Source organism: Ursus americanus, chromosome 8 (genome assembly GCF_024610735.1).
Source record: "Ursus americanus isolate L20-20 chromosome 8, mUrsAme1.1.p, whole genome shotgun sequence".
Lineage (NCBI taxonomy): Eukaryota > Metazoa > Chordata > Mammalia > Carnivora > Ursidae > Ursus > Ursus americanus.
Genome location: NC_142134.1, coordinates 54,772,697 through 54,785,944, shown reverse-complemented (window position 1 = coordinate 54,785,944; position 13,248 = coordinate 54,772,697). Strand labels below are relative to the sequence as shown.

The 13,248-nt window shown below is 40.5% G+C and overlaps 2 protein-coding genes across 19 annotated transcripts in view; one reads left to right on the top strand and one right to left on the bottom strand.

The window, feature by feature from the left end:
* Positions 1-10,545, top strand: part of DTHD1 (death domain containing 1) — a 73,469-nt gene extending 62,924 nt beyond the window's left edge. The window contains 1 exon segment of the mRNA XM_045770553.2: positions 1,791-10,545. Coding sequence (XP_045626509.2) covers positions 1,791-2,161 — 371 coding nt within the window. The 3' untranslated portion in view covers positions 2,162-10,545.
* Positions 1-13,248, bottom strand: part of ARAP2 (ArfGAP with RhoGAP domain, ankyrin repeat and PH domain 2) — a 562,492-nt gene that overhangs the window by 279,716 nt on the left and 269,528 nt on the right. The window lies entirely within an intron of this gene.

Here is a 13,248-nt window from a genome sequence, read left to right as displayed (position 1 = left end):
GGTTTATGAGAACTCAGGTCAAATGGCTTTGGGTGAATTAGGAGAAACAGACATTGGCTGAGTGAAACAGGTGAGTGAGATTGGGGCTTAAGGATGCTAGAAAAGTTCTGGGTCATTGCTGGGAAAATTTTAAATTGCATTTAGGAAAAAGATTTTTTTAACGGGTTTGTTAGCCGCTATAAAGGCTTGAATGGTGTACAGAGCTTGAATGGTGTACAGAGTTAGTTGACGACATTCGGCATAGTTTCATAACCCTGGACATCTCAGTAGTTGAGTGCAGGCTGAGTAAAGCAGGACTGGCAATTGATAAATTGATAACGATGAAAGCTAAAAAGGACAACAGATTCCAAGATGGATGCAAGGCGGTCGTTGACGTACGCAGCTGATCATGAGGAAGAGCTTGTGTGTCTAGTAGTACAAAGGTACGTGACACCCAGTAGAGATGAGTGACGGGCATCAAAGGACTCGCTGAGTCAGTGACGGGGCAAGAAACATATTAAGTTGGAGGCACGGAACAGAGCTGTGGAAGTTTAGGGAAGTAGTGGTCAGCAGTAATATTGCGAAGCTGATGCCTTGGAAGGGGAGGAAACATGAGGATTGGCCATGAAAGTCAGTTTCTTACGTGGAATCACAGCACAGGTCGTTGATGTCGACAAGATTAAAGAACCATGTGCTGGGAGGTGTGATGATTATCAACGGGGTTATTGATGCTGCTGCCAGCCAATGGCAGGAGATCGGTGATGTGGACAGGGAGAGGAAGGTCTGTCCGTACAGCATGAGCCTATATTGCACGATGGAAGCAGAAGGTTGATTTGAAAGTAATGGAGAGCAAGGATATGGTGATACCATTTCCCGAGTAGCTTTCCCAGAAAAGCGGCACGATTCATAATGGAAATTTGTGTGCAATTTCGGTGAGTAGGTAGATGGAAGGAATCGTGGAGTCAAGGGTGGCAGAGGCAGAATTCTTGCCCCACATCAGACCAGGCAAGAGTTAGCTGGAGAGCGGTGCAGGCTGGGGCACAGAAGCAGGGGGATGGGGCGTTTGGGGGCTTTACTGGGAGTGATGGCTCAGAGTTACACAAGGAAAAAAAAAACTAAACAAGAGAAAAATGGAATCATGAGTTTAGGTGGTAGACGCAAGTCACAGGATAAGGGAAGGGGTCTGCTGAAATACAGGATCTATTCAAAGGAGATGTTTGCGGTTGTAAATAGCCAGGGGAAATGTTGGCGTAAAGGACCTTCCATAGAACTGCTCTTTGGGTAGGACCTTGGTGAGTTTGTGTGAGTATAGTTGGGGCTGGTGGTGAGAGGACTGCATAACTGCCGGTATAATTTATGCATCAGATTAGTACTAATGAAGAAAAAGATTTTGAACCTAGAAGTATCCTTTAACATAGTGCTACTCAAAGTATGGCTGGGGACCCCAGTGTCAGCATCACCTCGGAGTTTGTTAAAAATGTCCAATTTTGCCCCTACCCTAGTTTTACTTACAAGGACTATCGGGGGCAGGGCGTAAAACTCATTTTAACAAGCCCTCCTGGATTTCAGGGGAGTTAAAATCTGAGAAGCATTCCTCCACCTGGCAATCAGTAGTTCCCTCCAGGGAGAAAACCCCAGAAATGGCAGGGATCCAAAGGCTTTCAACTGTCCACAGGGGGTTCCAGATCTTTCCACCGTTCAGAGGCCAAACCACAGAGCCCTTAGATCTCCCGGGAGCAGGTGTGGCGGGTGAGATCAGCAGAGCCCCCAGGAAAGAGTCCTAACGCCGCGTGTCCCGCGTGTGCTGGCAGGAGCCCTGTGGGACAACCTGCTGGCCTGGCTGGCCGAGGAGCTCTCCGAAGAAAACGCCGCGCGTCTCTCCTCGTCCCTCCCTCTTCGCCGCAGCACCATTGAGGTCATCAGACTGAAGAACCCTGGCGATCTCACAGAACAGATCCACGAACTTCTTTGCTTCTGGAAAAAATCACTCCCAAATTCCACCGATAAAGCGCGCCTTCTGGCTCGTCACCTCCGCAAGATCGGCAGGAGCGATCTCTCCGAAGAGCTCAGATTCAAGTGGGAAAAGAAGGTGTTCACGGAGCCCCAGCCGTGGTTTGATACAGCCGAGTAACGCCAGGTTGCTCTCTCTTTTGCCCTAGAGAAGGGTCACCGTTGGTTTTAAGGTGGTCTCTGTCAACATTTTACTAGCTAGTTTCCAAGTCAAGTTGTTTGAACTGCGTCTTTGATAGAGGTGCTATTTGAGAGAGGCGGAAAAGCACTAATCAGATCATAAAAAGCATTCTTGGGTTTGAGGGCTCCTTCATGGTTCAGAGATGTACGTTCGGCAAGAATTATTGTCTTGAGTTCAGCCAAGTTTAATAGCATTTGTAATAGAGTTTGCATTTAATAGCAGAGGTGGTTTTCTAAGTGGGAAGGAAAGATATAATATACAGAATCCCTTTTTTTTATTGTTATCTACATAAAAGTAAACTAGTTATGCAGGACTCCAAGCAACTAATTCACATTCGGCATAGACTGTGGAGCCTGCAGTTAACAACACAAAATAAATTGGGTTGCGGAGACCTGATGCCGGTGATAGTGAATCGGTAAGAAAACAGACAAGCTTGAAATAAATTAAAGATAGAATAACACCAGCCATTTGCGGCCACAAACTTTTCTTTTGTTAAAAGAAAGGATCTTGGAATAGGGAAAATCTCATATTTTATTATTAGTAAAATGAGGCAGTGCAGAGACAGTGATGTACCAGTGAAAGAATTTAGGGCCTTTTTAACTTAGGAAAACAACTTGCTCTTAAATCAGTTTTCATAGAAATCTTATTATATAAGCCCTATATGTTCATCATTAAAAAAATTGTAGAAAACACAAAACCAAAATAAAAAAAATAACAATTACCAAAGACCTTCCACCATTGATAATCCCTGTTAGTGTTTAGTGCATAAGCTTTGAGACTTTAGATTTAGCTAAAACAATGTGATACGAATGGGGTATTACATTCATATTATCATCTCATTAATGCAAAACCATCATGGCCTTGGCTTGTCAGCATCAGTGGTGATTAGTTTTGATTATTGAATACCAGAAAATTAATGAAATCCCGTGAAAAATTAAACACTCATATGGCTCTGAATTTTAAAGACAAGATTTCCTTCTACAAATTAACCAAGGACGTAGATATCTATTTGGCTACATATTGAAAAAGAGGATTCCAATTTTCGAATACATTCCTATTAAGACACATTTTGCTAGTCAAGATTTGTATTATTTTTACATGTTTTCAGAAAGGTACAATATTTTTCATGTGCTCTTGGAATGTAGAAAACAGACTGAAACGTTCATTGTTTCTCTGACTACAAAGTAGCAGAAAAGGAGAGTTGTTCACTGCCTGTAATGAGCCAGGCACTTTATGTTTAACCCTTGACAAGCATTGACTTATTTAATCCTCCCGACTGCTCTGTGAGGTAGGTACACTGTCCCAACTTACAAGAGAGGAAAGGAGATTCAAAAGATTGAGTGCCTGGCCTAAGGTCATAAGTGAGTGACACAGCCAGGATCCTTGTTCCAACACTAGAGATTACTATTATGAACATTCTGGAGTATCTTCTTCCAGTTGTTTTTTTTTTTTCCTAGAAGCAACTGTTTCTATTGTTACGTGTATAGATGTATATAAATACACTCACCTCTGTGCTTCCAGGCACACGCATACTATCTATAAATCCCCTTACACACACTGTCACACTCACCCACCTCTTTACTCACACATCTTCTCACACCCCCTTCCACATCTTCATCTCCCCCACACCCAGGCACTACCACCCATACATACACACCCTCACCCCCCTCTCACAAACACCCTTGAACACATCTAACTATCCCTTACACATACACGTCTTACATCCATTGTACATCCTCGCACGCATGCGTACATTGTCACAGACACACGTCTTAGCACACGGCCTACTCCCACCTCTCACGCATGCTTATTCACAATCAACCCCTCCCACATGTGCTCATTAACGTACATACTCCACAAACATGCACATACACATACACACACTGTCACAAACACACGTTGTTCTCACACACGAATCCACTGACATTCTGTACATATATACCCTCACAGGCACCCATCCCTTCACACACATACTGTCTGACGTATCTTTCCAGAATTAAAAAAAAAAAGCAGGCATATATTATTGCAACAGTAAAATAATATAAAGGTAAATATAGAAAAACATGGGGCATCTTGTGGGTACAGCCTCTCACCTAGGTTATCAAAGGAATCAGTGCAATAGGTAGCCCCTGCATCCTGTGGTCAGTGGGCCACACCCCACCCCTAGGCACCCTGCTCTCTGTCAGCTGACCTATATAGACCACCTGAGCAGAGCCTCTGGCTACTTGTTGGGTTTGGGTAATGGGAGCCCCAGCAGGAGGCTGGGAGAAGAGAGGAGAGTGAGTTAGACTATTGCTGTCTTCCTCCCTTCAAATTCACCGGGACCAGGCTGTATCTCTCACCCAAAGGCCTCCATTCCTCTCCTCTCTGGGCGACTATGGCCTGGATTTCGAGATCTGCTCCTCCTCTTGTCTCTTCAGGTCTAAGGGAAGCAACAGCTCTACTGCTGCCCCATCCCTTGTGGCTCCCCCAATCCCTGCTCATCCTTTAAGATGAAGCCTCCTTTAATTATTCTGAGTGTTATCATATGTTTTGTATCAAGACTCTGATACTTCTCATAGCAACTTATATATATATAAGATTTTTTTTCAGAATGGGGGTCATATATTATGCATACAGCTTTAAATATTACTGTCCTTTATTAAATTATGAACATTTTCTAATATATTTAAATGTTTTAATAGCTGCAGAATATCCTATTTCACAGTCATGTCATTGTAGTATCAGCAATTTTTGAAAATTTAAAAAATAGAATGATGCAGTATGTATTCTTTTATGTCTGGCTTTCTTATATTCAGCTTTAAGTTGTTAAAAATCCATCCATGTTGTTCATGAGGCAATACTTTGTTCCTTCTCCTTAGTAGTTTCTTAAAGCATACTAGTGCATTATATGAATATACCACAAATTACGTATCAATTCCACTTACAGATGAACATTTTAGTAGATTTCAATTTGGAGCTATCATGAGCAGTGTTTTGGGAACACACTGTGCATGCCTTTAGTCAACATATATATTTATTTCTTCCAGGTATAAACCCGAGTGCAATGATTACCATAATTAATTAAAACTTTCCCCTTTTGTTGTAACTCAGGTGACTTCCTTCTTTTCATACAAATAACACTGCAATGGCTATTTTTTACACACGTATGTGGATTATTATTTCATCAGGATAAATTTTTTGAACTGGGATTACCTGCTAAAAGGATCTTAAAGGCTCCTATATACATCGCCAAATTGCCATTTTATATTCTAATCATCAGGTTATGAAGATTCTTAGGAAAACAGTATTTTTAAGAATTCATAAAAAGGAATTAACTTGAGTCACATAACATGAAATTCTACATACTAGTTAAGCCTGGATTTTCTTCAGTTGCTCTACTGAGAAAAAAAATTTTGGCTTAATTTTTTACAGTAATGTCTCTACTAATTGATAGAGTATATTTCATTGACAATGTTATTTTAAAAAGCATCAGAAGGAGAAATAATACATCAGACATGCGGACAGATTCTAGGATGTCAGAGAGCTTATAGTACCAAAATATAGCCAAAGTCCAATGCAAGAAATGTTAAATTCATTTATTCAATAGATATGTATCGAACACAAACTCTGGGGCTGGCCATCTGTTCAATGCTACAAGCACAGAAATGCGTAAGAGACAGTTCCCCGGGGCTATGTTTTCTCTATAAACAAAGAATAAACGAATGAGATCAACACCTACTTTATCTCTTGCAATGAACCAGACTCTTCATGCTTAGCCCTTTACAAGCACTGACTTATTTAATACCCCCACTACTCTGTGGGGTAGGCACTTAGCCCCCAGTTTGTGAGAGGAAGCTGGAGTTTCAAAAGACTGAGTGCCTTGCCTAAGGTCGTAAGTGAGTGACATGTCAGGATTCAAACATCGAATGTTGGCTTGGCTCCCACCATATCCTGTTGCCACCGCACTAAGGAGAGGAAATAAAGGAAATGGACATATCTATTTCTCCATTATCCTACTTCTTACTTTGCCAAACAACATTTCTAATTCACATCAGAGGTACAAATAGATTTGAATTTTGAGGATGGGGATGGGGAAAAGGAGGGGAGGTGAAAGGGAAGTGTGATGTTGACATCATGGGTATTTGTCCCAATTCAGTTAGTTAAACGCTCCCTTAGACTTGTTCAAGAGACTGACGGTTTAGGAAACTATTGCAAATTGACCAACACAAAGTTTGTGATGCATAAATATTGGGTTATTTGTGGCAGATGTGAGCGTCACCAATGAGTAGAGCCACTTTGCCACGATTTGGCAAAATTGTGCCACTCAGGCACTTCAAGAGCCCTTCAAAGGAGTGGCTGCAAAACAGGACATTGATTTAGCAATTAATAACAATCTAACAAAAATAATCCCATACCACGAAGGGATATGAATGTTTCTACCATTCAGACCGATCTACATATCTTGAATAACATCAATTTCACTAATAAAAGCCCATTACAACCATCATTTTGCTAATTATTAAGCACTAAATATTACAATAAAAACTTCTAACATTTATTATTCTAATTAACAAAGTTTATGATGTTAAACCATAGCTATCTTAATCAAATAAATGCTATATCTGTAGCATAAATTCATGATTACAGCAATTGATTATTCCTAAAAAATGTAGCTTAAATGAACACATACACAATATCACATTGTATATTCTGAAGTATTTTAAAATAGAAACATCATAACAGGTTAAGTTAGGTAGACTTTGAGGGTATCATAATCCAATTTTCAAACTATCTAATTTTTGTGGGGAAAGTTCTATTTTCCTACCCAGTGTTTGTCAAGGGGGGGGTGTTATTGGCATTTTGAATGGAATATATTTTTTTAAGTAACCTGAACCAGATCATGCACTGAAGACCATTTAGCATGCCTGACCTCTGCCCACCAAATGCACAGAGCACCCCCTCACCCCAGTAAATATGAGAAGCAAAATTCCTTCCACACATTTGCAGTCCGGGGGTGAGCGTTGGGAGAGTACAGAAATGCTATCGCTGGCCTGAAGAACAGGGTACCATAGACCTTAAGGGAGGCTGTTGAGAACTACTGTTTCAATCAACTTTTGGCTTGGAACAGCATAAAAGAAAGGGGGGCAGAACAAGCCAAGGGAAATATAGAGCATTATAAGCCACAGAAGGCCCAACTTCAAATTCCCCAACTGGTATCAGCATTTATGAGAAATGTCAAAGGCTGTCTGATGTCTTGCCCAGAAATATTCTCAGTGAGGAATCTCCTCTGAGTTTTCATCCAGGGTTGTACTATAGAATGAGCCATTTGTCTAAGGTACAAACTCAGTCCCCTGAAAGGTAGAACAGTGGTGTTCAGAAGCAAAGGGAAATGCTGAGTGAGGTCAAAGTAGTGGCTGACAGGCAGGTGCTGGTTTCCCCTTTAGCTGAGCCAAGCATGGCTTCTGTGAGTCAGTGTCGTGAGAATACCTCTGTGCGAAGTCCAGGCATTTTTACAGATGTCACACCATTGAATTCTCAACTTGCCCGTTCTCCCAGGCTTTCTCTACTGGCGTGCCCAATTTCCTTCATTTAGGACCTGACATGCTAAATAAATTTACATTTCAATTATGGTTATTATTTACTTTTGGTAAACTCCCACCTTTGTGCATGCTCTCTGGGGGCAGAGAGTGTGTCTCTTGTTGCTGATGTAATCCTGTTACTTAGAACTCTGTCTGGCATTCCATGCGTGTTTCTCTGTTTTGTTACCCTTACTTTCCAGATGAGAACCTGCAGCTCAGAGTTACAGTGACACCCACTCAATGGTAGAGCCTGAATTAGAGGCCAAATAAGTCTGTTTTCCAAGTCTTTTTTTCTCTACTACCACTTTCTGCCCTGGTTCCACCCCCTGATCCCCACCCCCACAGTCCTCTATCTTCCATATCCTCGGGTAACATTTTTCCAGTTCCCTAAATACCCAAAACTGGGTTAATTGTTCGTGGCTTTTCTGAAGTCAAGTTAAAGCTCTTCCATTCTCTGCTGTAATTGCCTATTTATCTGTGTTTTTCTCCACCCAGTTGGTAAGTATCTTAAGGGCAGGGACTGAGTTTTGTTCATTGTCGAATTTCTGATACCCTGCAGGGGTCCCAGCACGTAGTAGGCACTTATTTAGTCTTGTCGAATTAACGCGTGAGTGACATCTATATGCTGACGACGTGCTATGACCCTCTTTTCCTGTTCCATTTTCCTTCTGGAAACAACCCTGTGGGTCAGATGTCATGTCTAAAAAGATAAAAGTTAGCTTGGACTGCAAACATCTGCCCTGCCATTTATCAGGCTAGACTAGCAAACAGAGATGAAGCCAGCTTCATTAACAGGATTCAGTATTTCTCCCAAGAACATACTGCAGCTGTAGAGTGTCCCTTTCTTTGAGTCACTGCTGCTTTCTTATAGACTGAAAAACTTCGTTTTTCAAAATCACGGACTATTACAAACTTCGCTGTTTGAAATCACATCCGTAAGAGAGAAATACTCCTCTCTTGTCTGGAGGATCTAAGACACTTTGACCTAGAAACGCAGTCTTCACTGACCATCCAGGTGCAAGTTTCAGAGAGAGGGTTTCTGGCTGCAACATTGCACACCTATCTCAACGTTATTGTTTTCAAGGGAGCGGGACCCTGGGTCCATTTGCAGAGCAGACCCGATGTTGGTTCCTTTACACAAGCTCTGCTTTACTGTGAGCCCATGAAAATAGTCAACCCCGCCCTATGTCTATGTCTTAAAATAACTATCTTTGCTTTTGGTTACTGAGACACCACCGTTCGTTTGGCATGCAATCTCTCTCACTGCAATGAGTCAGTTAAACCTGACTTTGTTGAATGGTTAGGCGTGTCTCTGGTAGTCTCTGGTTGTTCAGGCTCTGACATCTATGCTGTGCACTGGCCTAGTAGTTTTCAAATTGGCTGCACATTAGAATCAGTAGGGGGTGCCTGGCCCCATCCTGAGGAATTCTGATTCAAGTAGTCTGGGGTGGGTCCTGGGAATCAGAATTGTAAAGCTCTCCAGTTGATTCTGCAGCCAGGGCAAAGAATCATTTTTCTAGCCAGATGGCCCCAGAAAAACTTGGAAGCAGTGTTAAAACCCAGTTTCACAGAACCACGAATCAGCTCCTCAAATCAGTGTCCTTGTCTACAGAACTGAGGAATCTGTATTCTTAGTGAATCCCTCAAGGATGTTTATGCACATGGAAGTTTAAGGATATCGCCTGCTATTTACTTCCTGTCCTAAGCACTCTCAATTTTATTTTTATTTTTCATGATTAGAACACAGAGAACACAGAATACAGAGTAGCATAGGAGGGAAAGGGAAGGGAACAGGGAAGTCTCTGTTCTGTGCTGAATATACAAGATGTTTTCTTTCAGTTTATGGGCGTTTATTTTGAGACAATTTATCTGTTCACAAGATGAAGCTGGGTGGGGTCGGGAGCTGGGGCAAGGAATTGGGATGGTTAGGAAGGAGGAGCACTTGACCCAGGCCTCATAGTAACGCAGGAACTTAAATGCAGAGTTTTAAAAGTCTCTCTTAATGAAAATAGCTGTGCCACAGTCACGAAGATGGACTGACTTCCCTGGAAGCGGATTCTTCTATGCCTTTAAATCTGGTCCCATTAATAGTTTGCATACCAACCTTACGGTGAATTAATATTTTTGATCTCTTCTTTCATTTTAAAGAGCAAAGCTCTATTCTATTGCATTTTTTGTGTGCTAAAGAATTTAAAACGCACTGTAATAGATTATATTATTTTTAGACTTCTTTTTGGTCATTTTTACAGACACTGATGGACTCAAAAATTCAAAGTGAAGCAGGACCTGTGCCTTCCAAGCTCAAACTCATCTTTAGAAATAGTCAGTTCAAATGCCTAGAGACTGCCACAAGAGGGCCTCTGTGTCTCAGATAAAATTAAGGTATCACTTAAGACTACTGAGAAAATTCCTGTATGTTGTCAAAGAGGTGTTTTGCATGGTTTAAAAAAATAAAGTTGTTTTAGGGTAGAGGGAATAATTTGATCTATGGTTAATATACCGTTAATGTAATAGTACATCATTTTGTGGCTAACTTCTGGTCTAATAGAAATACCCAATTCCCTTTTGATATGAAAAAAAGGAGTAAATAGAAATTTCTGCATTTATCCAGGTCTTTATGTTACATTGAACCTTCGGTTTCTTCAACCAATGCAATAGAAATAACAATACAATCTATTATTGATCATTGCAACTGATGTGTGTAATTTCGTTGAAATTGTCTGAGAATAGAAATTGAAAGTAAAATGATTGATAGTACCGTGGAATAAATGTACTTTTGATTCACTTAACCTTCCAATAAATGCTACTGATGAATGGGACTTCCGAAGAATTGGCTTCTAATTTTTGAAAGGCTTTGATGGAGTGTTCCTATGGTTTGTCAGTAAATAAAAGCAGATAACATACATTAAAAATAAATCTCCAAATTAAGATTATTTAAAAATAACCAGATGACATTTTTCAGAATAGTTTTAGTTTTGATTATATTAAAGTAATATATCTCCTGAGATAAATTCTGAAATAAGCTGAATATTACTTCTTCCACAAAGCATCACAAACACACAAACCAACAGTGTTGTGATGATAATAGAACAGCCCCTGAATATAAAGCAAAAATGAGCAGCACAACTAAAAATAGTCAAATGTACAAAAATGACCCCTGAAATGTGATTGAGTATACTAAAATTTCTGCTGCTCCTTTTTGTGGGAGAATGCTACATTCCTATCCCATTGATGTAACCCTTGATGATATGCTTTCGTGTGCCCAAGGAAATGAGTGCCATGTTTGAGCAGATGCTTTAGGAGCCATTAAGTGGTTCCATCATGTTTCTTCTCTCTCTGCCTCAAGATCAACAGTGTCCCTGTGAAAGCTCTTCGATCAGACTGGATCCTGATACGTGGACGAGATCCAGAGCCTACTTGTGACACATAGCATGAAAAATATATATGAAACATATATTTTTGTTGGTGTGACTCCCTATTACCTGCTTGATATAATTAATTTACCAAGCATAAGTAAGAAAACAATATGATTGGCTATCAATGCTATGAGATTTTAAGAAAAGGAGTTGAGCCATAGAGTCCATAAACAAAGCAAAAAGAAGAAAAAGTGATTAGAAGGTCAGCAAAAATTCAAAGATTGGAATCCCTGTGGGTATTAACAGCAGACTGCAACAGCAAATGGGGAAATAGAAGTCACTACAGAAATGATAAGCCCAGATACTATGCCACTGTAGAAAGATTAATAATAGATGCTGATTTATTGAGTGCTTTTTTCCTAAAGACTTTTTTTTTTTTTAAAGATTTTATTTATTTATTCGACAGAGATAGAGACAGCCAGCGAGAGAGGGAACACAAGTAGGGGGAGTGGGAGAGGAAGAAGCAGGCTCACAGCAGAGCCTGATGTGGGACTCGATCCCGTAACACCGGGATCACGCCCTGAGCCGAAGGCAGACGCTTAACCGCTGTGCCACCCAGGCGCCCCCTAAAGACTTTTTTTTTTAATCTGAGAGAGAGAATATGCAAGCAGGAGGGGCAGAGGGAGACAGAGAGAGAGAGAGAGAGAGAGAGAATCCCAAGCCAACTCCCTACTGAGTATGGAGCCCGATCATGACCTGAGCCAAAATCAAGAGTCAGATGCGTAAGCGACTGAGCCATCCAGGCACCCACCAAGAAATTTTTATGTATAATTTAATTTCATTTTTATAAGTATTCTTCAATTAGATGCCATTATTTTTCTTTCCTAGATGATGAAATAGGTTTTGAAGGTTAGGTTCATTTATTTATACATTTCCTTGTTTATTTGTTCATTTATTCACTCAATCAATGTTCAATCAACAAGTATTTATTAAGCACCTATTACATAACAGATCATGAAGCTAGGTTTTTAAACCCCGTCCTATCTGATTCAAAGTCTGTGTTCTCACCATTCTATAAAACTGTGGTAGGCAGAATTCTAAGATGACCCCAAGATTTCCCACTCTCCTGTCATAAACACTCTATGAATATAACGAATATAATGGAATTAATTCCCAGGAAGAGGCCATGCTACATGACACAGTTGACTTTAAAATAAGATTATTCAAGTGGGCCTGACCTAATCTCATGAACTGGTCTTGGAGGGAAAAGTTAGAAAGAACTGAAGCATGAAAGAGATTTGAGATGACGAAGTTCTCAATTCCTGAAACAGAGGGGATCACATGGCAAGGATCTAAGTGTAGTCTCTAGAGAAGAAAGAAGTCTGTGGTGACAGTCAGCAAGACATTAGGGACATTAGTCCTAAAACCACAAGGAAGTGAATTCTGCCAACAGCCTGTTGGAGTTTGGAAGAATATCCCTAATCAACTTGCAGATAAGAATACAGCCAGGCAACACTTTGAATTCAGCCTTCTGAAACCAAGTTCACACAAAAGCCTAGCTAAAATGTGACAGCCTCCTGACCCATGGAAACTGTGAGCACATAAATAGGTATTTTTCAAGTCACTCAGTTTGTGATAATTTGTTACACAGCAATAGAAAATCAATACACTCTTTAGGTTGATAACTTTGAGTCATTAAAAGCATATTTTTAAAAAGATTTTATTCATTTATTTTTTTGACTGAGAGTGAGAGAGACAGACAGAGCATGAGCAGAGGGGGAGGGGCAGAGGGAAATGGAGAAGCAGACTCCCCACTGAGCAGGGAGCCTGATGAGGGGGCTCAATCCCAGGACCCTGGGATCATGACCTGAGCTGAAGGCAGATGCTTAACCGACTGAGCCACCCAGGTGTCCCTAAAAGTAGAATTTATGTTCAGAATTATCTGCTTGAGAAGATAGACACGTATGATGGTAGAGTTTAGAAATATGCTCAGTCAGTAGAGAATAAGGCAAAAAGAGAAAAAAAGAAGAAATGGAAAATGATAAGAAATGATTATAATAAAGGATCACTAAACCTCCTTCTAAATCCAGAGCTTATGATTGTATTTCCTGTGATTTCATGACCTCTCAAGTCTTTTCTTTTCAAAGTTATTTTATGGGTT